This window comes from Peromyscus californicus, unplaced genomic scaffold (assembly GCF_007827085.1).
Source record: "Peromyscus californicus insignis strain IS unplaced genomic scaffold, ASM782708v3 Scaffold_14__1_contigs__length_90479793_seg_2, whole genome shotgun sequence".
Taxonomy (NCBI): Eukaryota; Metazoa; Chordata; class Mammalia; order Rodentia; family Cricetidae; genus Peromyscus; species Peromyscus californicus.
In genome coordinates this window covers 62,982,783-63,006,973 of record NW_026294436.1, presented here as the reverse complement: position 1 = coordinate 63,006,973, position 24,191 = coordinate 62,982,783, and the positions used below count along the sequence as shown (strand labels likewise).

Below are 24,191 nucleotides of genomic sequence, written 5' to 3'. Positions count from 1 at the left end.
GGTGTGGCTTGAACATATATGAGACCTCAAAGCCCACCCCCACAGTGACACACTTCCTCCAACAAGCCACACCTCCTAATAGTACCACTCCCCATGAGCTTATGAGGGCTAATTACATTCAAACTACCATAATCCACTCCCTGAACTCCATAAGCTTGTAACAATATCATAATGCAAAATACATTTAGTCCAATTTCAAAAATCCCCATAGTCTATCACAGTCTCAACAATGTTTCAAAGTTCAAAGTCTCTTTTGAGATTCATGAAATCTCTTAATTGTAATCCCCTATAAAATCAAAGTTAAAAAAAACAGATCACATACTTCCAACATATAATGGCACAGGATACGTTACCATTCTAAAACATAGGGGAGGAAGCACAGTGAGGAAATACTGGACCAAAGCAAGTCTGAAAACCAGCCGGGCAAACTCCAAACTCTGCATCCCCATATCTGATGTCAAAATGCTTTTCAGCTCTCCAATTCCTTTCAGCTTTGTTGACTGCAACACACTTCTCTCTCTTGAGCTGGTTCCAGTCCCTGTTAGCAGCTTTCCTCAGCAGGTAGCCCACAACTCTGACATCTCTAACAGCTTGGGTTCTCCAAGGTAATCCAGGCTTCAGCCTCACAGCTTCAGTCAATGGCTTCTCTTAGGCTTCCAATCAGTGAAGCCTGGCCTCAGTGGCTTTCCTTAGTTGCAGAGGCAAAGTCCAGAGTTCCTTTTCTTCTATCCTTAACTCCAGAACCAAGTGGCCGAAGCTACCAAGTTCTGCTGCTTTCTGGGGGCTGGAACATGGCCCCCTCGTTCAATTACATCTTTACCAACTTTCTGTTTTCCATGGTTTCCTTCATGGCCCAAGCTTGGCTGACCTAGAACGGGATCTGTGGGGACCAGACTGGTCTCAAACTCAGAGATCTGCCTTCCTCTGCCTTCCCAGTGCTGCGATTAAAGACGTGCACCACCACACCCTGCTTTGAGCTTTGCTTTTATTCCTTTTCATAAATTGGAAACTTAGCTGGGTGGGATCTTGCCCTGAGGTTACCCACTCCCTTTATCCCATTTCTTAATCTGTTTATCTCCTTGACCACAGGATTTAACTCCATTCCACTTTCTGGTGCTCCTTTTCTCCTCAAGTTGTACATTTTGTATTTTTCCTTTCTCAGTTCGCTCCTTTTCACTATAAATCTTTATAAGCATGAACACTAGTAACCACACAACAGCGTCTATATTAGGCTGTTTTGAGATTTTTTTTCTGCCACCAGAATTAATCCAAAACTCTTCACTTTACCCTCTGGCAGACTCTTTGAACAAGAGGGAAAAGCAGCCATGTTCTTTACCAAAATATCACAAGAACGGTCTCTAGGCCACATATTAATATTTCCTCCTCTGAAACCTCTTGAGCCAGGCCCCCACAGCTCATCAAATCACACTCAGCACCATTGTCTTTGATGTGCCTATTAGTATGGCCCATTAAGCAGCACTTAAAGCATTCAACTGCTTCTATAATCCACAGTTCCAAGTTCCCTCAAACAAAAGTATGGTCAGGTGCTGTGGGATGTCTTTCTGTACATTGTGAATATGTGTTGCTGTGATTGGTTGATAAATAAAGCTGTTTGGCCAATGGCCAAGGCAGAATAAGGTTAAGCAGTACATTTGAACTGGACAGACACGAAGAGGACAGGCAGAGGCAGGGGAAGACCTGCAAGCCACTGCCAGGAGAAGCAAGACGTGAAAGTACTGGTAAGCCACGAAGTCATGTGGCAATGCATAGGTTAATAGGAATGGGTTGATTTAAGATGAAAGAGCTAGCTAGCAAGAAGCTGAAGCTATAGGCCATACAGTTTGTAATTAATATAAGCCTCTGAGTAATTATTTTATAAGCGGCTGTGGGACTATGGGTGGGAGAGATGTACCTGGACTGCTGGGCAAGGCAGGACAGAGAAATTTCTGACTACAGTCAGGCCTCTCACAACAATACCCCAGTCTCTGGTACCAACTTCTGTCTTCAATTAGGGCTTCTATTGCTGTGAAGAGACACCGTGACCACAGCAACTCTTATAAAGGAAAACATTTAATTGAGGTGGCTCACTTACAGTTCAGAGGTTCAGTCCATTATCATCATGGTGGGACATGGCAGTGTGCAGACAGATATGGTGCTAGAGAAGGAGCTGAGAATTCTACACCTTTGATCCATAGGCAACAGGAAATGAACTGAGACACTGGGTGTGGCTTGAGCATATATGAGACTTCAAAACCCACCCCCACAGTGACACACTTCCTCCAACAAGCCACACCCCCTAATGGTGCCACTCCCTATGAGCTTATGGGGGCCAATTACATTCAAATACCACGTTACCTACTTTATTAGCCTAAGACACTTCTCATCGTCCACAGTGCTTTCTATGTTGGAATTCAACTACCAGTACAGAACTTAGGCAGATAGGTAAGGGCTTTGTGATTTTCATTTTTAATTTTTGTTTTGTTTTGTTGTTGTTTGAGACAGAGTCCTATGAAGTCCAGGGGTCTGACTTCAAACTCACATTTTTCTTACCTTGGCCTTCTGAGTGCTAGGTTCATATACATGCATCATCACACCCACTTCCTAAGAAAGAATTCCTGAAATACTTAAGTGACAAATTCCGATTTTTGTTATCTAAATCCACTGCCAAGTAAACTTGGATGTAAGTCTCAAAAGCACACTAATAATGGGTGGCAGGTGTAGTGGTGCATACCTACAATCCCAGCACTCAGGCTGCAGAAGTGAGCTTGAGGCTAGACTTAGCTTTGACTTAAAAAAAACAGACAACTAGGTAGTGATGGTGTACCCCTTTAATTCCAGTGCTTGGGAGGCAGAGGGCAGGTCAAAGCCAGCCTGGTCTACAGAGTGAGTTCCAGGGAAGTCAGGGCTACACAGAGAAACCCTATCTCAAAAAACAAAAAGCAAACAAAAAACCCAAACAAAAAATAACCAAAGTCTGAGAAACAGATTAGTGACAGAATGATTTTTTACCATGTGCAAGGTCTTGGGGATTCCCAGCATGGAAGAAAGGGAGGGAGGGAGGGAGGAAGGGAGGGAGGAAGGGAAGGAGGAAGGAATGGAGGGAGGGAGGAAGGGAGGAAGGAAGGAAGGAGGGAGGGAGAGAGGGAAGGAAGGAGGAAAGGAAGGAGGGAAGGAAGGAAGGAAGGAGGGAGGGAAGGAAGGAAGGAGGGAAGGAAGGAGGGAAGGAAGGAAAGAAGGAGGGAAGAAGGGAAGGAAGGGAAGGAGGAAGGAAGGAAGGAAGGAGGGAAGGAAAGAAGGAAGGAGGGAAGGAGGGAAGGAAGGAAGGAAGGAAGGAAGGAGGGAAGAAGGGAAGGAAGGAAGGAAGGAGGGAAGAAGGGAAGGAAGGAAGGAAGGAGGGAAGAAGGGAAGGAAGGAAGGAAGGAGGGAAGGAAGGAGGGAAGAAGGGAAGGAAGGAAGGAAGGAAGGAAGGAAGGAAGGAAGGAAGGAAGGAAGGAAGAAGGACAGGAAGGAAAGAAGGAGGGAAGAAGGGAAGGAAGGGAAGGAGGAAGGAAGGAAGGAAGGAGGGAAGGAAAGAAGGAAGGAGGGAAGGAGGGAAGGAAGGAAGGAAGGAAGGAAGGAAGGAAGGAGGGAGGGAGGGAGGGAGGGAGGGAAGGAAGGAAGGAAGGAAGGAAGGAAGGAAGGAAGGAGGGAAGGAAGGAAGGAAGGAGGGAAGGAAGGAGGGAAGGAGGGAAGGAAGGAAGGAAGGAAGGAAGGAAGGAAGGAAGGAAGGAAGGAAGGGAGAGAAGCACCCAGCAGCCAGCACTCACTGACTACTGCTGTGAGTCTGGCACTGATTTAAGTGTTTCACACATAACTGACTAAGTTAATCTCCCAACACCTCCCAAGAGGGGAGAACTACCATCTCCATTTACAGCACACAAGCAATGCAGCATGCCCTGCAAGTGAGTGGGGACTGAGTCTGAGGCCAGAAGGCCAGAGCACCAACCTCGGCCGAAGCACTCCACTGTACTGCTTAGACTAAGCCGTGCTCACAGCAGTCACCGCCACACTGGGCAAGGAAAGAGCTGTACAGTACTTGATTTAAGATAGCAGGAAAAGCACAAGCTTGACGGACAAGCTTCACAGATTCAAACTCTCGCCCTCTTACTAGCTTTATGACCTTGGGCAGGTTGCTTAACCTCTCTTCCCACTCTACACAATACAGATGATGGTAACACTCTCCACCCATGGGCTTGGGATAAGGATTAAATGTGTTATGATTCAAATAGTGCTTGCACGAACATCTGAAACATAGCAACATGTATTTGTTTTAAAAAAGACTTGAGATCTTCCCTGATGCTAAATACCATCTGATGCAATATACATCCTGGACACACATGGACTCTGTCTTGTAGGTACTTGATTCAGTATGGTTTGCAGTGTTTATCTTACAATCTCCTGGGCATGTAGAATGTACATTCGTAAACTTAAAGGTGTGTTGGCTGCTCTGTGGATACCATGAAAAGATTGTGGAAGTAACTTTATAGTTCCCAAACTTGGATATACTTCAAAACAATTTGGAGTTTTCAGAACCAAAATATCACTTCTTAACCAAGCCTGGTGGTGCAGGTCTTGAATCCAGGCACTCAGAAAGCAGAGGCAGGTGCATCTGTGAGTTCAAGGCCAGCCTGGTCTACAGAGTGAGTTCCAGGACAGCCAGGGCTACACAGAGAAACCCTGTCTCGAAAAGAATTACCTCTTAAGCAACCATTGTACTGGACTAGGCAGGTGCAACTGCACTTAGAAGGAGGATATATTACATCCAGTAATAATGACACATTAAGACGACATGGTGCATCTTATACATACCTATCAAATATACTGACTCATACAACATGGAATAAATAACTAAAACCATTTATAGTCTCCTCTGAAAAGAACTAATGCAGGCTCTGTCTATTAGGATATCCAACAGTTGTCCGGAAGTGCAGAACTCTCTAAGTATTCCGTCCTGGAAATTCTCATAAGCACCTTTCTGTGACCCTCACGGCCATGTTGTCCCTACACACAGTGCAGCCAGCCCCTGACTTCACTGTTTCAGTCAGCAGCATTACTACCATTGACTCCGTGGTCCAGGGCAAAGTCTTGGTGTTACTTTATACTCCTCTCCCATTTTGTTCCTGCTCTCTGTTAGTCACCACGGCCCAAGGTCCTGTGATAGAGTTCTGCTGCAACAATTCCCTTTCTCTATTCCCTACGCCAGGCCAGACCCATATAGGGAATCTGGGAATGCTGAAGGGGACTCCCAACTCATCTCACTAGCTGATCCTTTCTTACTCACCTACAAACCGACCAGCACCAGTATCTCTTTCCCACAGCAGGGCTGAACTGGGTGACTCAGTCCAACTCTCCACCGCCCAGGGGATGACCCAAACTCAAGAGCAGGCCTCTATAATTTAGCCCCAATCCACCTCCATCCCTTTCCTATTGTTGGCCAACAGGACTCGCAGGCTGGCTGAGCTCACCTCCCTCCATGTGCCTGGCTGCCTTTCTTCCAGATTTTGTTCCTATTGCTTGATCCATTTCCCACAAACCGACTTACCTGTCTTCATTCTGCTACTTGTTTGTTCATTCATAGCTCTTTTGTTGGAACTCATATGTTCATACCTATGATATGTGAGGGACTACAACATATAAGATCTTCTTATGCCTGCCCTCAATGGCTCACCCTATCTTCTGAAGCAAGGCATGGTGGTTCCCATCTGTAATCCCATCTAGGAGGCAGCAGCAGGAGAATTGCCTTGAGTTTAATGCTGGCCTGGGATACACAGATTCACCTGGGTTACGGAACGCAACCCCGTCTCAAAACAAAAGCAAACAAATAAATCTACCTTCTCAAGGAAGCTATTTTCTCTGTCAGCCTCCCCGGGCCAAGCTTTCCAGGCTAGTTTGAGCTTGCATTGATCTTCTGATAGTTATTTTTCTAATGTCTCCTATTGATCTATCTCACAGGTTAGCTTTGCTTCCCCAGTAAGACTATAATATGCTCAAGAAAGGGATCAGATTCCAGTATCATTACCTCCCACTGTGCTTTACCAACAAACATACAACAGGCACACAGTAGGAGTCACTGGACCTCTGTGGCTGTTTTTAGTCATTTCCTGTGGCCCAATACACTTTAGGGTTTACTTCCTTTCATCTTTGGTTAATTAATAAAGTTAACCACTCAGATGATTTTAACATGGTGGGCGGTCCTGGATGGCAGCTATGACTTTCACACTATTCCTTCTCTCACTTCCTGTTTCCTGATGTGACCTGAGTTAAAAAGGCCAAACCAGGAATGCACAGAGCTTCCAATACTGGTCTCCTTGCTCAAAATGATACCCATGTCCATGCTCTCAACTGATGTGTGACTGCTGCATCACGCAGGACTTGCTCTGTGCATCTGGGAGCTGAGCTGAGGAAGCAGAACGCCTCCCTTAGTATATTAGTATAGGGTGTGTGTGTGTGTGTGTGTGTGTGTGTGTGTGTGTGTGTGTGTGTGTGTCAGCAGCATTAACGACTGTCCATCCAGCTGCTTACAGTCAGGGAAAGCACATGTATATACGAATGTAAAAAGAGAACGTTTGAAGGGAATATATAGGTATTTGTGGGAGGAAGTCTCATTATCATAAGAAAATATAGTTTTATGTGAACTCACATTCAATTTAGGCTATATTGTTTACAACTTTACCACCTAAGAAGGTCTTTTAAAGGAAATTTTTATATACTATAATTCAAGTCTTCTGTCTTAAAAGACATTGGTTTATGACAGTTTGTGTTCTTTAAGTGTCATGTCTTTTATTCAGGAAGTATTTTAAGTGAAAGAGGTAAACACAATTTATACAAGCAATCATTACACTTCTATTACACAAAGTCAAATACTAAACCAAACCAAAATTATTAACCAAATAATTGCTTTTAAAGTATCATCTCCTATAACTTTTGCATAACTGTTTAAAACATATTCACTCAGGCTGCAGAGATGGCTCAGCAGGTAAGACCATGCACTGTTCTTGCCGAGAACCTGAGTTCAGTTCCCAGTATCCATGTCAGGTGGCAACCACCTGTAACTCCAGCTACAGGGGGACACAATGCTTCTGGCCTCTATGGGTACCGCACTCACACACACACACACACACACACACACACACACACACACACACACACACACATAATTAAAAAAAAATAAAATAAACGGGCCGGGCGGTGGTGGCGCACGCCTTTAATCCCAGCACTCGGGAGGCACAGGCGGATCTCTGTGAGTTCGAGGCCAGCCTGGACTACCAAGTGAGTTCCAGGAAAGGCGCAAAGCTACACAGAGAAACCCTGTCTCGAAAAACCAAAAAATAAAAAAATTAAAAAAAATAAACATCTTTAAACCTATTAATCTTTGCATAAATTACTCTTAAAAGAAACAAAGCACTCTGACCTTCCTCAGTCATGAACTTGACCAGTTCGTCTTTAGTCAGAAACCCTCGTCTAGCTGGATCCAAAACCTGGGGAAAGCAGATTTATTTTCTTTGTTGAATAAATTCTATATGATGAATTAATTTTTCATATATACATGAATAACCTGGAGCTCACCTACCTCAAAAGCTCTAAGAAGGACATCTTCAGCAATTGGTCTGTATCTGTAATTTTATAATAAAGTGAATTAATGCCAGCATATTTATCTCAGTCTCTACATGATAAATGACTGCATTAAACAAAATAAAAGCCACTAATATACGAAGCTAATGGCATTTCCCTTGATGAAATTTCTTTGGATTTCTGGATCTGAAAATCAACAGTGCCTACCCCTCAGGAATGTTTATTATTACCTATTAGCATCTCTCGTTGATATGAAAATAAATTTATCTAGGACCAAAACCTCTACAATCACTCAAATGCCTAATGCTAATGCTGTACTTATGCTAGGAAAGTAACTAGTGTTAATTTTTCTTTTAAAATGATAATTCACAATTAAACATAACTACAACATTGTTCTTTTTTGTAGCTCCTTCACCTTTTCATTTACCTTGCTTAGATTAATAAACACTAGCATGGTTGATATTTATAAGCACACCCCTAAACCAGCCTGAAGAACCCTGAAAGGCTAGAGGAAACTACCCTAAGACATATACTGGGTAAGTAAAATATAAAAAGCCAAGTGGTTTTGTTTTGTTTTGTTTTGAGGCCAAACTATGTAGCTCAGGATGGCCTGAAACTATGTAACTAAGGTTAGCCTCAAATTTGTGACAATCCTCCTGCCTCAGCCCCCTCAAATGCTGGAATCACAGGCATAAGGCATCACACCTGGCCAAGTCAAATGTTTTGAAATGAATGTAATTCTAGCTATCCTGCCTTAAAATTGGGTTTACCCCCTTACTTTCTCTCCAGAAGTACTCTGGTCATCACTGGAAGGAATTTTTCATATCGAATGTATCCAGTGGGTTCTTCTTCCTCTACCTAAACAATTAAAAACAGCCATTTATTCATTCAACACATATATGGAGCAACTACTTTTTTCCAACCCTGAACCAAGTGTTGGAACTTGATGAGAATATGGGCATAAATGCAGCTTGTGGAGCCTGTTTTCTGCAGGAGAGACACATATAATTCAAACTACCACACCACCAGTAGCTGAGGAGATGCCTGTCAGTAAAATGCTTGTCATGCAACCATGAGGACCTGAATTCAATTCCCAGCACTTACATCAGAAGCAAGATATGTAACCGCATCACAGTGGACTGGCACTCAAAGTTAACCTCTGGCATGTGCGCTCACACACACGCCCAACATAGTACCAAATATCCAATTTGTTTTCACTATATAGGGTAACCTCAATTGTGCAGTGATCCCCCTGCCTCAGCCTCCCATATGGTGGCATGTCAGACATGAACCACCATGCCTGGCTCGAATGTCTAATTCTAGATCTATGCAGACCCCATGAGTAAAGGAGTGTGGGTCTAGAGAGCAGAGACAAGAAACAGCTCTGATGGGGGAGGGGCCAGGGAGTCACTGGCAAACAGTGGTGTCTGGGCTGCTTTCTCAAGGGCAAGAAGAGGCTGTGAGGCTGGAGCACAGATCCCAGCAAGGGCAGTTCTTCAAGGTGACGCTGGAGAGAGACCTTATCATCCACAGGCTAGCCATTCCCTGTGCTGTCCTGAGAACAGTGTGAAGCAATGATGCTCTCACGGGTGTGTGTTTTGAAAGGTGACTCTGTTGTGGGGGAGGTGGCTTCTTCAGACAAAGGGTGATGGTGCAGACTGGAGTGGTGGCCATGAGGAGAGTGGGTGTGTGACCAGGAGACCTTTAAGATCTGACAGAGTGACTGCATGCACCTGTGACAGATAAGGAACAGGGTCTAAGATGACTCCCAGATTCTGACTTGCACAAATGCACTGTCTTTCCCTGACATGAAGAATACTAAATGAGATCAGTCAACATTTCAAATCAGTCTTGTACTTATGAAATGTCTTCCTGAGTAATAGAACTCCGTCCGCTCTGCCACCCTAAGTTAAGAGAATACTATTCTAAAAACGAGGCTCCTGGCACCTAGCACTGCAGGAGGAGGATGAAACAGGTCTTTTTGCTTCTGGGTTCAACTATGACAGACCGACTGAACAAAGCTCTTCTAACCTTAACTTCCCTGTCAGGCAATTTATACGGAGCTATAAATTTTGCACCCTCTTTCAAAAACCCTATTAAAAGGCTCATAGATCCCAATTCAACAGATGAGTTTTTAAGAGATTTATTGCTTTAACAAAAAATAAATCTATAGGTGGCTATTAAGTAGAATGCACTGTCATCCAAATGACAACTATTCTTAATGTTCATATGAGATTCATACCTAGTGTGAGTAGAGTCTTCAGACTCCATTATCAGAGAAACTCAAACCCATCTAGGGACACATGTTCCAGGGTTTCTGTACCCATCAGCATGTGAACAATTTCTTCAGCTTCCTCTAAGTTCTGAGCTGAGCATTTTGACAATTCGTGTTACTATAGCTCTGTTGTACATGGGCAGTAGTCTGAAACTCCCAGACACAAGACTTAGAAGTTAAATATCTGGACTCAGGGGCAGCTCAAGGGTAGAGTGTTCATGGACTCTGGGGTTTAAAGCCCAGGGCAGACTATTAAAAGTCAATCTCTTGTGTCTCCTAGACAATTCAGAGAATCTATGCCCAGAAGTCTCACCAACATGGCTGCCTAAATGTGACCTGAATAAGGACAACACCAATAGACATGCTAATACAGAATGGGCAAGTCTCAGGAAGCCTCAATCCTAGAACAAGAACTATAGGCATGGGCTGGAGAGATGGCTCAGAGGTTAAGAGCACTGCTTGCTCTTCCAAAGGTCCTGAGTTCAATTCCCAGCAACCACATGGTGGCTCACAACCATCTGTAATGAGATCTGGTGCCCTCTTCTGGCCTGCAGTGATACATGCAGACAGAACACTGTACACATAAAAAATAAATAAATCTTTAAAAAAAAAAAAAAGAAGAACTATAGGCATCTAATGACATTCAGCTATACTCATAGATCAGTGCCTTGCTCCGCCATCATCAGCGAAGCGCCCTCCTGTAGTAGATGGGAATGAACATGGAGAACCACAACTAGACAATGTGCAGAAAGTGAGAGACCTTGGAATATACAGTCCTAAATGGGATGTCTCCATCCAATCCCTCCCCTCAGGGCTCAGGGAACCCTGCTGAAGAGGAGACAGAAAGACTTTAAGAGCCACAAGGGATTCAGGACACCAAGAAAATAAGGCCCTCTAAATGCAGCAGGATTAACACAAATATGAACTCACCAAGACTGTGGCAGCATACACAGGGCCTGCATGGGTCTGGGCCAGATGGGGTCTTGTGCTGAGAGGGGAAGTGGACACAAGCCCCCAACCCTAACCCTGACACTATCTGCAATTGATAACCACTCACAAATGAACAATTAGTTGTCTCCAATAGAGTCTCACTGGAGGTACAAACCATTGTTAAGGGCAGACACCAAGCCAAGCAGTAGAAGGCCAACACAAAACAAACTCAATGGCGTTTTTGGAGGCTCTTTTTTTAATCTTACAGTCTTTTGCATATATATTATGGTTTCCAATTTAGTGTTTTTATTATTATTTTAGATACCAATTTGTTTTCTAAGGAGAAAAGGAAAGAGTGTGGATTTAGGTGAGAGGAGGTGGGGAGGATCTGGGAGGAATTGGGGAAAGGGAAACCATAGTCAAAATATATGAAAAAAATCTAGGGATATCTGCTGCTCAGGTACAGGCCACACCATTTCAAAAGAACAGCTAAGAGGCCCACCCCCCCTGGGAACCCTCCTACACCCTCAGCTTGGATCCCAAAGATCCAACCTGCCGCCACCCCCTCCCCACCCCCACCACCCACCATTGCCGCCACCCCTTCCCACCCCACCACCCACCATCCCTTCCCACCCCACCACCCACCCCACCACCCACCCCTGCCACCACCCCTCCCCACCCCACCACCCACCCCTACCACCACCCCTCCCCACCCCACCACCCACCCCTGCCGCCACCCCTCCCCACCCACCACCCACCATTGCCACCACCCCTCCCCACCCACCACCCACCATTGCCACCACCCCTCCCCACCCACCACCCACCATTGCCACCACCCCTTCCCACCCCACCACCCACCCCTGCCGCCACCCCTCCCCACCCCACTACCCACCCTTGCTGCCAGGCTCCTTCCCCCACCCCAGGATACCTGCTGCTCAGGTACAGGCCACACCAGTTAGAAGAACTGGTGCAGGTCATGCCAGTCAGAAAAATAGATGGGCAACTCAGGCAGACACTGCTGAACCACACCAGCCATAGGCAGCCCATCCACAGACCTCTCTTTTGGTGCCCAACCCCCCAACACTATCCCCAATCCCCAATCCCGTCTTCATCATTATGTCCCATCCTCAACTTTGATCCCCTGCTGGACCAAAGGCCAAGCTAGCCACCAGAAGTCCAGCCCCCAACTTGGACAGAGACTCCCTGCTGGACCAGAGGTCACACTGGCAGCCAGAAATCCAGACCACAAAGACCAGAAGACCAAAGGGGAAACAGAAATGAAGGAACAAAACACCCATCAAACAAAGACAAACTCAGAAATCAGCACCTGGACCTATAATCATGCCTAACCCAAATGCCTAAACAAGTGTAAGAACACAATCAACAACAGCCAGGGTAATACGGCCCCACCAGAACCCTGCTATCCTACTCCAGAACCCTGCTATCCTACAACAGCAGGCCCTGAACATCCCAACACAGCTGCAGCACAAGAAAACGATCTTAAAACCAACTTTATGAAGATGATAGAGGTCCTTAAAGAGGAAATGAATAAATCCCTTAAAGAAATCCAGGAAAACACAAACTGAAGGAAATGAATAAATCCCTTAAAACCAAGATAAAACAGACAAATGGGTGAAGAAAACAAATAAAACTGTTCAAGATCTGAAAATGGACATAGAAGCAATAAAGAAAACACAAACTGAGGAAATTCTGGAAATGAAAAATCTAGGTAAACGAATGGGAACTACAGACGCAAGCGTCACCAACAGAATGCAAGAGATGGAAGAGAGAATCTCAGGCATTGAAGATAAAATAGAAGAAATATATATACAACAGTCAAAGAAAATGTTACATCTTAAAAAAAAATTCTGAATCCCAGCACTCGGGAGGCAGAGCCAGGCGGATCTCTGTGAGTTCGAGGCCAGCCTGGGCTACCAAGTGAGTTCCAGGAAAGGCGCAAAGCTACACAGAGAAACCCTGTCTCAAAAAACCAAAAAAAAAAAGAAAAAAAAAATTCTGGACAAAAAACATCCAGGAAATCTGGGACACTATGAAAAGTCCAAACCTAAGAATAATAGGAAGAGAAGAAGGAGAAGACTCCCAACTCAAAGGTCCAGAAAAGATTTTTAACAAAATTATAGAAGAAAATTTTCCTAACCTAAAGAAGGACATGCCTATAAAGATACAAGAAGCTGCCGGGCAGTGGTGGCGCACGCCTTTAATCCCAGCACTCAGGAGGCAGAGGCAGACAGATCTTTGTGAGTTCGAGGCCAGCCTGGTACACAGAGCGAGATCCAGGAAAGGCACAAAGCTACACAGAGAAACCCTGTCTCGGAAAAAAAAAAAAGATACAAGAAGCTTACCGAACACTAAATAGATTAGACCAGAAAAGAAAGTCCCCACACCACACAATAATCAAAATACTAAAATAAAGAATCAAGAAAGAATATTAAAAGCTGCAAGGGGAAAAGGCCAATAACATATAAAGGCAGACCTATTAGAATTACACCTGACTTCTCAAGGGAGACTCTAAAAGTCAGAGAGGCCTGGAGTGGTGGTGTCCTGCAGACTCTTAAGAGACCACAGATGATAGCCCAGATTACTATACCCAGCAAAACTTTCAATCACCATAAGATGAAGAAAACAAGATATTCCATGACAAAATCAAATTTAAACAATATCTATCCACAAATCCAGCCCTACAGAAGGTACTAGAAGGAAAATTCCAACCCAAAGAAGTTAACTACACCCATGAAAACACAGGAAATAACCTCACATCACAAATACCAAAAGAAGGGAAGCACAACCCACACACAAAACCATCATCATCAACAACAAAATAACAGGAATTAACAATCATTAGTCATTAATATCTCTCAATATTACTGGACTCAATTCCCCAACAAAAAGACATAGGCTAAGCCAGGTGGTGGTGGCGCACGCCTTTAATCCCAGCACTCGGGAGGCAGAGCCAGGCAGATCTCTGTTCGAGGCCAGCCTGGTCTACAGAGCGAGATCCAGGACAGGCACCAAAACTACACAGAGAAACCCTGTCTCAAAAAAACAAAAAACAAAAATGAAAGACATAGACTAACAGAATGGATGCAAAAACAGGATTCATCCCTCTGCTGCATACAAGAAACTTCAACATCAAAGATAGGCATTACCTCAGATTAAAGGGTTGGAAAAAGGTTTTCCATGCAAATAGACTCAAGAAGCAAGCTGGTGTATCTATTTTAATATCTTACAAAATAGACATCAATCCAAAATTAATCAAAAGAGATAAGGAAGGACATTTCATACTCATCAAAGGAAAAATTCACCAAGATGATGTTTCAGTTCTTAACATCTATGCCCCAAATGCAAGGGTACCCACATTTGTAAAAGAAACATTACTAAAGCTTAAATCATATATCAAGCCTCACACATTAATAGTAGGAGACTTCAATACCCCACTCTCACCAATGGACAGGTCATCCAGACAAAAGCTAAACAGAGAAATAATGGAGTTAACATTATTATAAACCAAATATCGCCGGGCGGTGGTGGCGCACGCCTTTAATCCCAGCACTCGGGAGGCAGAGCCAGGCGGATCTCTGTGAGTTCGAGGCCAGCCTGGTCTCCAAAGCGAGTTCCAGGAAAGGCGCAAAGCTACACAGAGAAACCCTGTCTCGAAAAACCAAAAAAAAAAAAAAAAAAAAAAAAAACCAAAAATAAATAAATAAATAAAAATAAACCAAATATCTATAGAACAACAAATATCTATAGAACATTTCACCCAAACAGAAAAGAATATACCTTCTTCTCAGAACCTCATGGAACTTTCTCCAAACTTGATCATATACTAGGTCACAAAGCAAGTCAACAGATACAATAAAACTGAGTTAACCCCCTGTATCTTATCAGACTACCCATAGATTAAAGCTGTATTTCAACAACAGAAATGCAAAAAGTCTACAAACTCATGAAAACTGGGTCAAGACAGAACTAAAGAAAAAAACTAAAGACCTCCTAGAATTCAGTGAAATGAATGAACAACATACCCAAACCTATGGGACACAATGAAAGTGGAGCTAAGAGGAAAGTTCATAGCACTAAGTGCCATCATAAAGAAATTGTGGAGATCTCATACTAGCAACTAACAGCACACTTGAAAGCTCTAGAACAAAAAGAAGCAAACACCCAAGAGGAGTAGAAGGCAGAAAATAATGAAACTGAGGGCTGAAATCAATAAAATATAAACAAAGAGATCAATACAAAGAATCAATGAAACAAAGAGTTGATTCTTGAGAAAATCAAAAAGATAGAGAAACCCTTACCCAAACTAACTAAAAGGCAAAAAGAGAATATCCAAACTAACAAAATCAGAAATGAAAAGGGGACAGAACAATAGACTGCTGTGGGATGGTCTGTATGTCAAATGTGTTGCTGATTGATCAATGAATAAATCACTGATTGGCCCGTGGCCAGGCAGGAAGTATAGGCAGGACAAGGAGGAGAATAGAGCTGGGAAGTGGAAGGCTGAGTCAGAGAGACACTGCCAGCCGCCATGATGACAAGCCGCATGTGAAGATGCCGGTAAGCCACGAGCCATGTGGCAAGGTATAGATTAATGGAAATGGATTAATTTAAGCTGTAAGAACAGTTAGCAAGAAGCCTGCCACGGCCATACAGTTTGTAACCGATATAAGTCTCTGTGTTTACTTGGTTGGGTCTGACGGCTGTGGGACTGGCGGGTGAGAGAGATTTGTCCTGACTGTGGGCCAGGCAGGAAAACTCAAGCAACAATAGACAGTGAGGAAAGCCAAAGAATCACTAGGTCATACTTCAAAAACTTGTACTCCATACAATTGGAAAATCTAAAAGAAATGGACAATTTTCTTGATAGATACCTCTTACCAAAGTTAAATGAAGACCAGATAAACAATTTAAACAGACCTATAACCCCTAGGGAAATAGACACTGTCATTAAAGACCTCCCAACCCCCCCCCCCAAAAAAAAGCCCAGGGTCAGATGTTTTTAGCACAGAATTCTACCAATACTCCTCAAATCATTCCACAAAATAGAAACAGAAGGAACATTACCCAATTCATTTTTTGAGGCCACAGTCACCTGATACCCAAACCACACAAAGATTCAACAAAGAAAGAGAATTACAGACCAATTTCCCTTCTGAACATTGACGCAAAAATACTTGATAAAATACTTGCAAACTCAATCCAAGAACACATCAAAAAGATCATTCACCATGATCAAGTAGGCTTCATCCCAAAAATGTAGGGATGGTGCATCATACAAAAATCTGTCAACATAATCCATATAAACAAACTGAGAGAAAAAAACTTCATGATCATCTCATTAGACACTGAAAAGGCCTTTTACAAAATCCAACATCCCTTCATAATAAAAGTCTTAGGTCAGGGATACAAAGGACATACCTAAACATAATAAAGGCAATTTATAGCAAGCCTATGGCCACCATCAAATTAAATGGAGAGAAACTCAAAGCAATTCCACTAAAATCAGGAACAAGACAAGGCTGTCCACTCTCTCCATACCTATTCAATATAGTACTCGAAGTTCTAGCTAGAGCAATAAGACAACTAAAGGACATCAAAGGGATACAAACTGGAAAGAAGTCAAAGTACCTCTATTCCCAGATGACAAGACAGTATACATAACTGATCCCAAAAATTCTACCAGGGAACTCCTACAGCTGATAAACACTTTTAGTAAAGTGGCTGGACACAAGATTAACTCAAAAAATCAGAAGCCCTCATATATACAAATGACAAACAGGCTGAGAAAGAAATCAGGGAAACAACACCCTTCACAATAACCATAAATAATAGAAAGTATCTTAAGGTAACTCTAGCCAAGCAAGTGAAGACCTGTATGACAAGAACTTCAAGTCTTTGAAGAAAGAAATTGAAGAAGATATCAGAAGATGGAAAGACCTCCCATGCTCATGGATTGGTAGGATTAACATAGTAAAAATAGCCATCTTACCAAAACCTACAAACTCAACGAAATTCCCATCAAAATTCCAACACAATTATTTACAGACCTTGAAAGAACAATATTCAACTTCATATGGAAAAAAAAAAAACAGGAGCTAAAACAATCCTGTATAATAAAAGAACTTCTGGAGTTATCACCATCCCTGATTTTAAGCTGTACTACAGAGCAATAGTAATTTTAAAAAAAGGCATTGGCATAAAAACAGACAAGTCAATTAATGGAATTGAATCGAAAACCCAGACATAAATCCACATGCCTATGGACACCTGTTTTTTTTTTAATGCCAAAATTATACAATAGATAAAAGAAAGCATCTTCAAAAATGGTGCTGGTCTAACTGAATGTATGAATAAATGTAAAGACTGCAAATAGATCCATGTCTATCACCCTGCACAATACTCAAGTTCAACTGGATCGAAGACCTCAACATAAAATTAGATACACTGAACCTGACAGGAGAAAAAGTGGGGAATAGCCTTGAACACATTGGCACAGGAGATAACTTCATGAACAGAATAACAATGGTGCAGGCATTAAGATTGACAATTAATAAATGGGACCTCATAAAACTGAAAAGCTTCTGTAAGGCAAAGGACACTGTCAACAGGACAAAACAGCAGCCAACAGAATGGGAAAAGAGTTTCACCAACTCCAAATGTGACAGAGGGCTAATATCTAAAATAATATAATAATATCTAAAATATATAAAGAACTCAAGAAACCAGACATCAACAAACCAAAGAATCTAATCAAAAAATGGGGTACAGATCTAAACAGAGAATTCTCAACAGGGCAATCTCAAACAGCTGAGAAACACTTAAAGAAATGTTCAACATCCTTAGCCATCAGGGAAATGCAAATCAAAATGACTCTGAGATTCCATCTTACATATGTCAGAATGGCTAAGATCAAAAACACAACTGACAGTTCATGCTGGTGAGAATGTGGAGCAAGGGGAACACTCCTCCCCTGCTGATAGGAGTGCAAACTAGTCCAGTCACTTTGGAAAACAATATGGTGGTTTCTCAGAAAATTGGGAATCAATCTACCGCAAGACCCAGCTATATCACTCCTGGGCATATACCCAAAGGATATTCCATCCTACCACAAGGACATATGCTCAACTACTTTCATAGCAGCTTTATTCATAATAGCCTGAAACTGGAAACAATGAGATGTCCCTAAACTGAAGAATAGATAAAGAAAATGTGGTACATTTACACAATGGAGTTTTACTCAGTTGTTTAAAAAAAAAAATGGCCGGGCGGTGGTGGCGCACGCCTTTAATTCCAGCACTCGGGAGGCAGAGCCAGGCGGATCTCTGTGAGTTCGAGGCCAGCCTGGTCTCCAAAGCGAGTTCCAGGAAAGGCGCAAAGCTACACAGAGAAACCCTGTCTCAAAAAAAACCAAAAAAAAATAAAAAAAAATAAAAAATAAAAAAAAAAAATGACAGCCTGGCAGTGGTGGCACACACCTTTAATCCCAGCACTCGGGAGGCAGAGGCAGGCGGATCTCTGTGAGTTTGAGGCCAGCCTGGGCTACCAAGTAAGTTCCAGAAAAGGTGGAAAGCTACACAGGGAAACCCTGTCTCGAAAAACAAAAACAAAAACAAAAAAAGACATCATGAAATTCACAGGCAAATGGATAGAACTAGAAAAAAATCACCCCAACTGAGGTAACCCAGACCCAGAAGACAAACATGGTATGTACTCACTCATAAGTGGATAATAGCTGTAAAGGAAAAGATAATCACACTATAGTCCACAGACCTTGAAAGGCTAAGTAATAAGGAGGGCTCAAGGAGGTGGGGGTGGAGGGGTATAAATCTCCCTGGGAAGGAAAAATAGAATAGATTTTGTGCGTGGACTGGGGGCAGGTAGCAATGAGAACAGGAGGGACCAGGTTGGGGAAGTCCTGGGAGAGATGACTGGAATTGGGGGACCTTTCAGGGGGGAGGTAGAAAGCTAATGCAATGGAAACTCCCTGGAATCCTACAAGGGTGACCCTAGCAAAGACTCCTTGTAATGGAGGATACAGAGCCTGAACTAGCCATCTTCTGTAACCAGGCAAGGCTTCCAGTGGAGGGATGGGGACATCAACCCAAATCCAGCCACAAAACCTTCAACCTACAATTTGTCCTACCTACAAGATGTCTTGGGGTAAAGGTGGAGCAGAACTTGTGGGAGCAGCCAACCAATGATTGATCCAACTTGAGACCCACACCACAAGAGGGAGCCCACACCTGACACTGCCTGGAGGGCTAAGAACCAGAGACTGGATAGCCAAGAGACCTAGGATACAACCAAACATGACTGGCAAAAAAAGGTCAATAAAATGATTCTTAATGATATTCTGCTATACTCATAGAACAGAGCCTTAGCATAATCATCATCAGAGACTTCATTCGGCAACTGATGCAGAAACCCACAGTCAAACATTAGGCAGAGCTCAGGGAATCCAGCAGAAGAGGGGAAGGAAGGATTGCAGGAGCTGGAGGACTCCAAGACATCCTAAGAACATAGCCCACAGAATCACTCACCAGGGCTCACAGGGGCTCACAGAGACTGAACCAACAATTAGGAAGCCTGCATAGGTCTGACCTAGATCCTCTGCATATATGTTATGGTTGTGTAGCTTGGTGTTCTTATGGGACTCCTAACAGTGAGAGTGGGGGCTGTCCCTGACTCTTTTTCATGTTTTAGGGACCCTCTTCCTACTAGGTTGCCTCATCCAGCCTTACTATGAGGTGCCTAGTCTTACTGTAACCTGATGTGCCATGTTTGGTTGATATTCTGGGAGGCTGGCTCTTTTCTGAAGGGAAATGAGGGAGCAATGGATCTGGGGGAGAAGGGAGGTGTGGACGGAGGTGCTGGAGCTGGGAGGAGAAGAGGGAGGAGAAACTGTGGTTGAGATGTAATATATGAGAGAATAAATAAAAAAGCTTTTGAAATCTCAAAGTCCACCCCAGTGTCACATTTCCTCCAACAAGACCAAACCTCCTAATCCTTCTAATCCTTTCAAACAGTCCCACTCCCCAGTGACTAAGCAATCACATATATGAACCTATGGCGGCCATTCTTACTCAAACCACCACATTAATGTATGTTAAAGAAGAGCTCCAACCAAACAAAGAAACAAAAAAGGTATAAAGAAAAGGTATAAAGTTTTTCTTTTTTGCTTGTTGTTGTTGCTTTTGAGACGGAGTCTTGCTATGTTATCTGGGTTGGCCTTAAACGCTTAACCTTCCTGCCCCAGCATCCCCATTACAAGTGCTTGTCTTCATGCCTAACATTCATTTTCTTCAGTTTAAAAACAGAGAAAGGATAATGAACGTAAACAGGAGCCTTATGATTTAAAAGGAGGAAACAGATGGTGAGATGCCTCCATGGGTGAGGGACTTGATGCACAAACCTGGTGACCTGCCTTCAGTCCAGAACCCAAGGAAGGTAGAAGGAGAAAACAGATTCCACAAAGCTGTCCTCTGACCTGTACAAGTCCACACACATCACACATGCATGCACATGTACACACACACACACACACACACACACACACACACACACAATTTTTAAGTCCATTTTAAATGTTTTTTAGAGTCCATTTTGAAATTGTAAAATTCTTTCCATGACCCAACACTGCCCTCTAGAGGCCACATCTAGTATGGTCTCTAAACATGTATAAGCAATGGCATTTAAAACATGACTACTCTAAATATGACATTTGTGGAATATTTAATAGGTGACAAGCACTATTTTATTATAAATGTTTTATATTCAAACAATTAGTTTCTTTTTTTTTCCTTTGGTTTTTCGAGACAAGATTTCTCCATGTAGTTTTGGTGCCTGTCCTGGATCTCACTCTGTAGGCCAGGTTGGCCTCGAACTCAGAGATCCACCTGCCTCTGCCTCTCAAGTGTTGGGGTTAAAGGCATGTGCCATTGCTGCCCAGCAATTAGTTTCTTTTTAGGATAGATTTTAACAGAAAGTTGCAAAGATAATAAAAGAATTCTCACCTGCATTTCTATCGTTTTAAATTCTTTAGATGTTTTATTGAGGCAAGATCGACAAGTTAAAATTGTATATTATTTAAAGAATAGAACAAGATGCTTTGATATACATACATAGTGAACTTATTACAACTAAGGTAATTAACGCATCTATCGCCTCATTAATTTCCTGTTGGTAGATAATAGGAACATTTAACATCTACCTTAAGTTCATTGTGGGTTGTTTCTATGGGGGCAGGTGATTCAGAATTTTTGCTTTAAGTTTTCATTGTCAGAAATAATGCTAATGGTTTTTCACAGTATATATAACTGGTACTCACTATTATGGTCTAGTAAACAAAGATAAATAAACCATGATGTCCCCACAAAAGGGGGGTTCATATTTGCAATCCCAGCACTTGGGAGGCTGAGGCAGATGGCTCAATGGATAAAGCACTGGCCCAGCAAGCATGAGGACCAGAGTTCAGATCCCCAGAGCCCACATAATAGCTGGACTGGCCAACAGGCAAGTTCTATGTTCAAGTGAGAGACTGACCTCAATATATAAGGAGGAGAGCCATCAAGGAAGACACCAGGGCTAGCCTCTGGCTTCCACATGCATGCACCTGCGCACACAGGTGTCCCCACACATGTGGACAACAAACACACGGGAAACGGGAAATTTGGATGCAAACATGTTACTTGGGAGCATGACACTGAACGCAAAAATGGCTATCCAGATTTAAACAAAGACAGAACAGGGGGAGGTAGCCGAACTCACTGGCAGAGCACTTACCTGGTGTTCTCGAGGCCCACCCTGCCTTCAACCCTCAGCCTTGGGAAGAGATGGAAGGAGAATGGGAGAGAACATAAGCCTCAAACAGAGCTCTGCTACCAGCCCTCAGAACAATGAACTGCTAAAGTTGAAGGTCCTCAGGCTAACGGTTCAGAACCTCTAGTAGACACACAGAAGGCTTGTTTATATATGTTAAATACCTATGGCATATTTTAATTCAAAGGAGTTGAATTACTACTCAAGCACAAATGCCAATATGTACCAACTGGCAATGTACCGACTGGCAATTTGCAAAACGTATTCACAATTCAGAAGAGTTACTTTACAGAGTTAATATAGAAAAACCAGGACAGGGCTGGAGAGATGGCTCCATGGGTAACAGCACTGGCTGCTCTTACGGAGGACTCGGTTTAGTTCCCAGCTCCCACACAGCAGCTCACGACCATCTGTAATTGTAACTTAAACCTTCTTCTGACCCCTAAGGACACTGCATGCATATAGTACACGTATATTACAGGCAAAACAGGCATACACATACATTTTTTAAATTAATTTAATAAAAAAGAAAATGCAACTTCTTTAAAAAAAAAAAAAAAGGACAATTGAGATGTATTATACTTTCCAGGAAAAAGCTCAACTGTTACCAAGATAGAGTGAAATCAGTTCAAGAGCCTCATATTGGGAATGTCCCCTGGCTTCTTCCTATATTGGTTAGGGTCTTTTAAAAAACAGACACTGCCTTTTTCATTAAATCATAACCAGGGCTATAGATGTAGCTCAATGATAGAGTGTTTGTCTAGCATGAGCTCTGGGTTCAACTTTTAGCACATTCAAATAAATAAACAAACAATATATTTACCATGTTTGACCAAGGATGAACATAGTCTTATTAAAAGAATATCCTCAAAGCAGGATGTGGTGGCACAGACCTTTAATCCAGCACTTGGGAGGCAGAGGCAGGGGGAGCTCTGATTTCAAGGCCAGCCTAGTCTACAAAGTGAGTTCCAGGCCAGCCAGGGCTAACAGAGAAACTCTGTCTCAAAAAAAAAAAAATACAAAACAAACATCAATTCTCTAATCAAGGGATGTAGTCCAGTGGCAAAGTGCTTGCCTGACATGTTGCAAGGCCATGGGTCCAGCTCCTAGCACTGCAAAAGAAAACAAGCCCTTCTAGATTCTGTGTGTCATGTATGACAAGGAGAACACTAATGTCTACCTGATGGGGTTGTGTGACAGTTTTAGGAGGTAGAATATGACTGCTTTGGGAACCCCAAGAGTTGATGACAGTGATATCACCCATAGTGGAGACCCTCTGCTTCTACATGGTGCAGTGATACCATTTCTTAAAAGACTCCATGCAGACACTCCAGGCATAGGCTCCCCTCACTAATGACATCGACATGTTTCTTCAGAAGTTTGGCCTTGCCTCTTATCTGTTGGTTGTTGTTTTGTTTTTATGGTGCTAGATATTGAACCTAGGGCCTCACAAATGCTAGGCAAGCACTCTACTACCGGGTTGTATACTCACTACCCTGCCTCCTGTCTATAAAATGCCATGTGAAATGTAGCAACTAATAATATAAGGCACTAAGATGCTAGGTATAAGTCAGGCAGCAGTAGAGCATGCCTTTAATTCCAGCACTCAGAAGGCAGAAGCAGGCAGATCTCTGTGAGTTTGAGGCCAGCCTGGTCTACAAAGCAAATTCCAGAACAGCCAGGACTATTACACAGAGAAACCCTATCTCGAGGAAAAAAAAGATGCTAAGTATATTGAATACCTTGTCGCTTGCCCTAGAGGACAGGGTACATGTACTGGAGTGACCTGACCCCACTGCCACACACACATATACATTAATTCCTCATAAGTGTCTTTGGACTGCATGAAGAGTCAGGCTAATACAAAGTCTAGGAGTGGGCAGTACCAGCTCAGCTGTCAGCATTTGCCTGCAATGCATGAAGCTCGGGGACAGATCTCCAGCACAGCATAGAGCAGACATGAGGGTTCACGTCTGTAATCCCAGCACTGGGAGGTAGAGGTGTGAGAACAGGAGGCAAGGTCATCCTCAGTTGTATAGAAGTTTGCGGCCAATCTGGAATATATGAGACCCTGAATCCAAAGCAAAACAACAACAAAAATAAACAAATAAATAAAACACAGCTGTCCTATTATTGTAAATGTGATAATCTAGTTGGTTTCATCTATGAGGAGGGTCCACATGCTGTAACCCAAACAGTAAAGGTAACAAAATCTCTCATGAAAAGTCTCACGCCCACTAGTAAGTGCCATTTATTTGAATAGTGTGTTGGCCGATATGATGGAAGTAGTCTTCTGCCACCAAAGGTTCCCTATATGGTGATATTTTATTTGTACTGAAATGTGATTTTGTTTGTATGTTAATAAATAAAGTTGCCTGGGTGCTGTGGGATGGTCTGTATGTCAAATGTGTTGCTGATTGGTCAATGAATAAATCACTGATTGGTCAGTGGCCAGGCAGGAAGTGTAGGCGGGACTAAGAGAGAGGAGAATTGAGAGAACAGGAAGCTGGGTGAGGGAGACACTGCCAGCCGCCAT

At 42.9% G+C, this 24,191-nt stretch overlaps 1 protein-coding gene across 4 annotated transcripts in view; it reads right to left on the bottom strand.

Moving 5' to 3' along the window:
* Efcab2 (EF-hand calcium binding domain 2) overlaps positions 1–24,191 on the bottom strand; it is a 108,189-nt gene that overhangs the window by 1,129 nt on the left and 82,869 nt on the right. For 2 of the 4 annotated variants that reach the window (XM_052737774.1, XM_052737773.1), the window contains exons 4-7: positions 8,390–8,469; positions 7,610–7,652; positions 7,451–7,517; positions 1,913–2,023 (exon numbers count right to left, since the gene is read on the bottom strand). In XM_052737774.1, the coding sequence (XP_052593734.1) occupies positions 1,913–2,023; positions 7,451–7,517; positions 7,610–7,652; positions 8,390–8,469 (301 nt within the window). The remainder of the gene's footprint in view (positions 1–1,912; positions 2,024–7,450; positions 7,518–7,609; positions 7,653–8,389; positions 8,470–24,191) is intronic. The other 2 variants (XM_052737775.1, XM_052737776.1) reach the window with 2 other exon arrangements.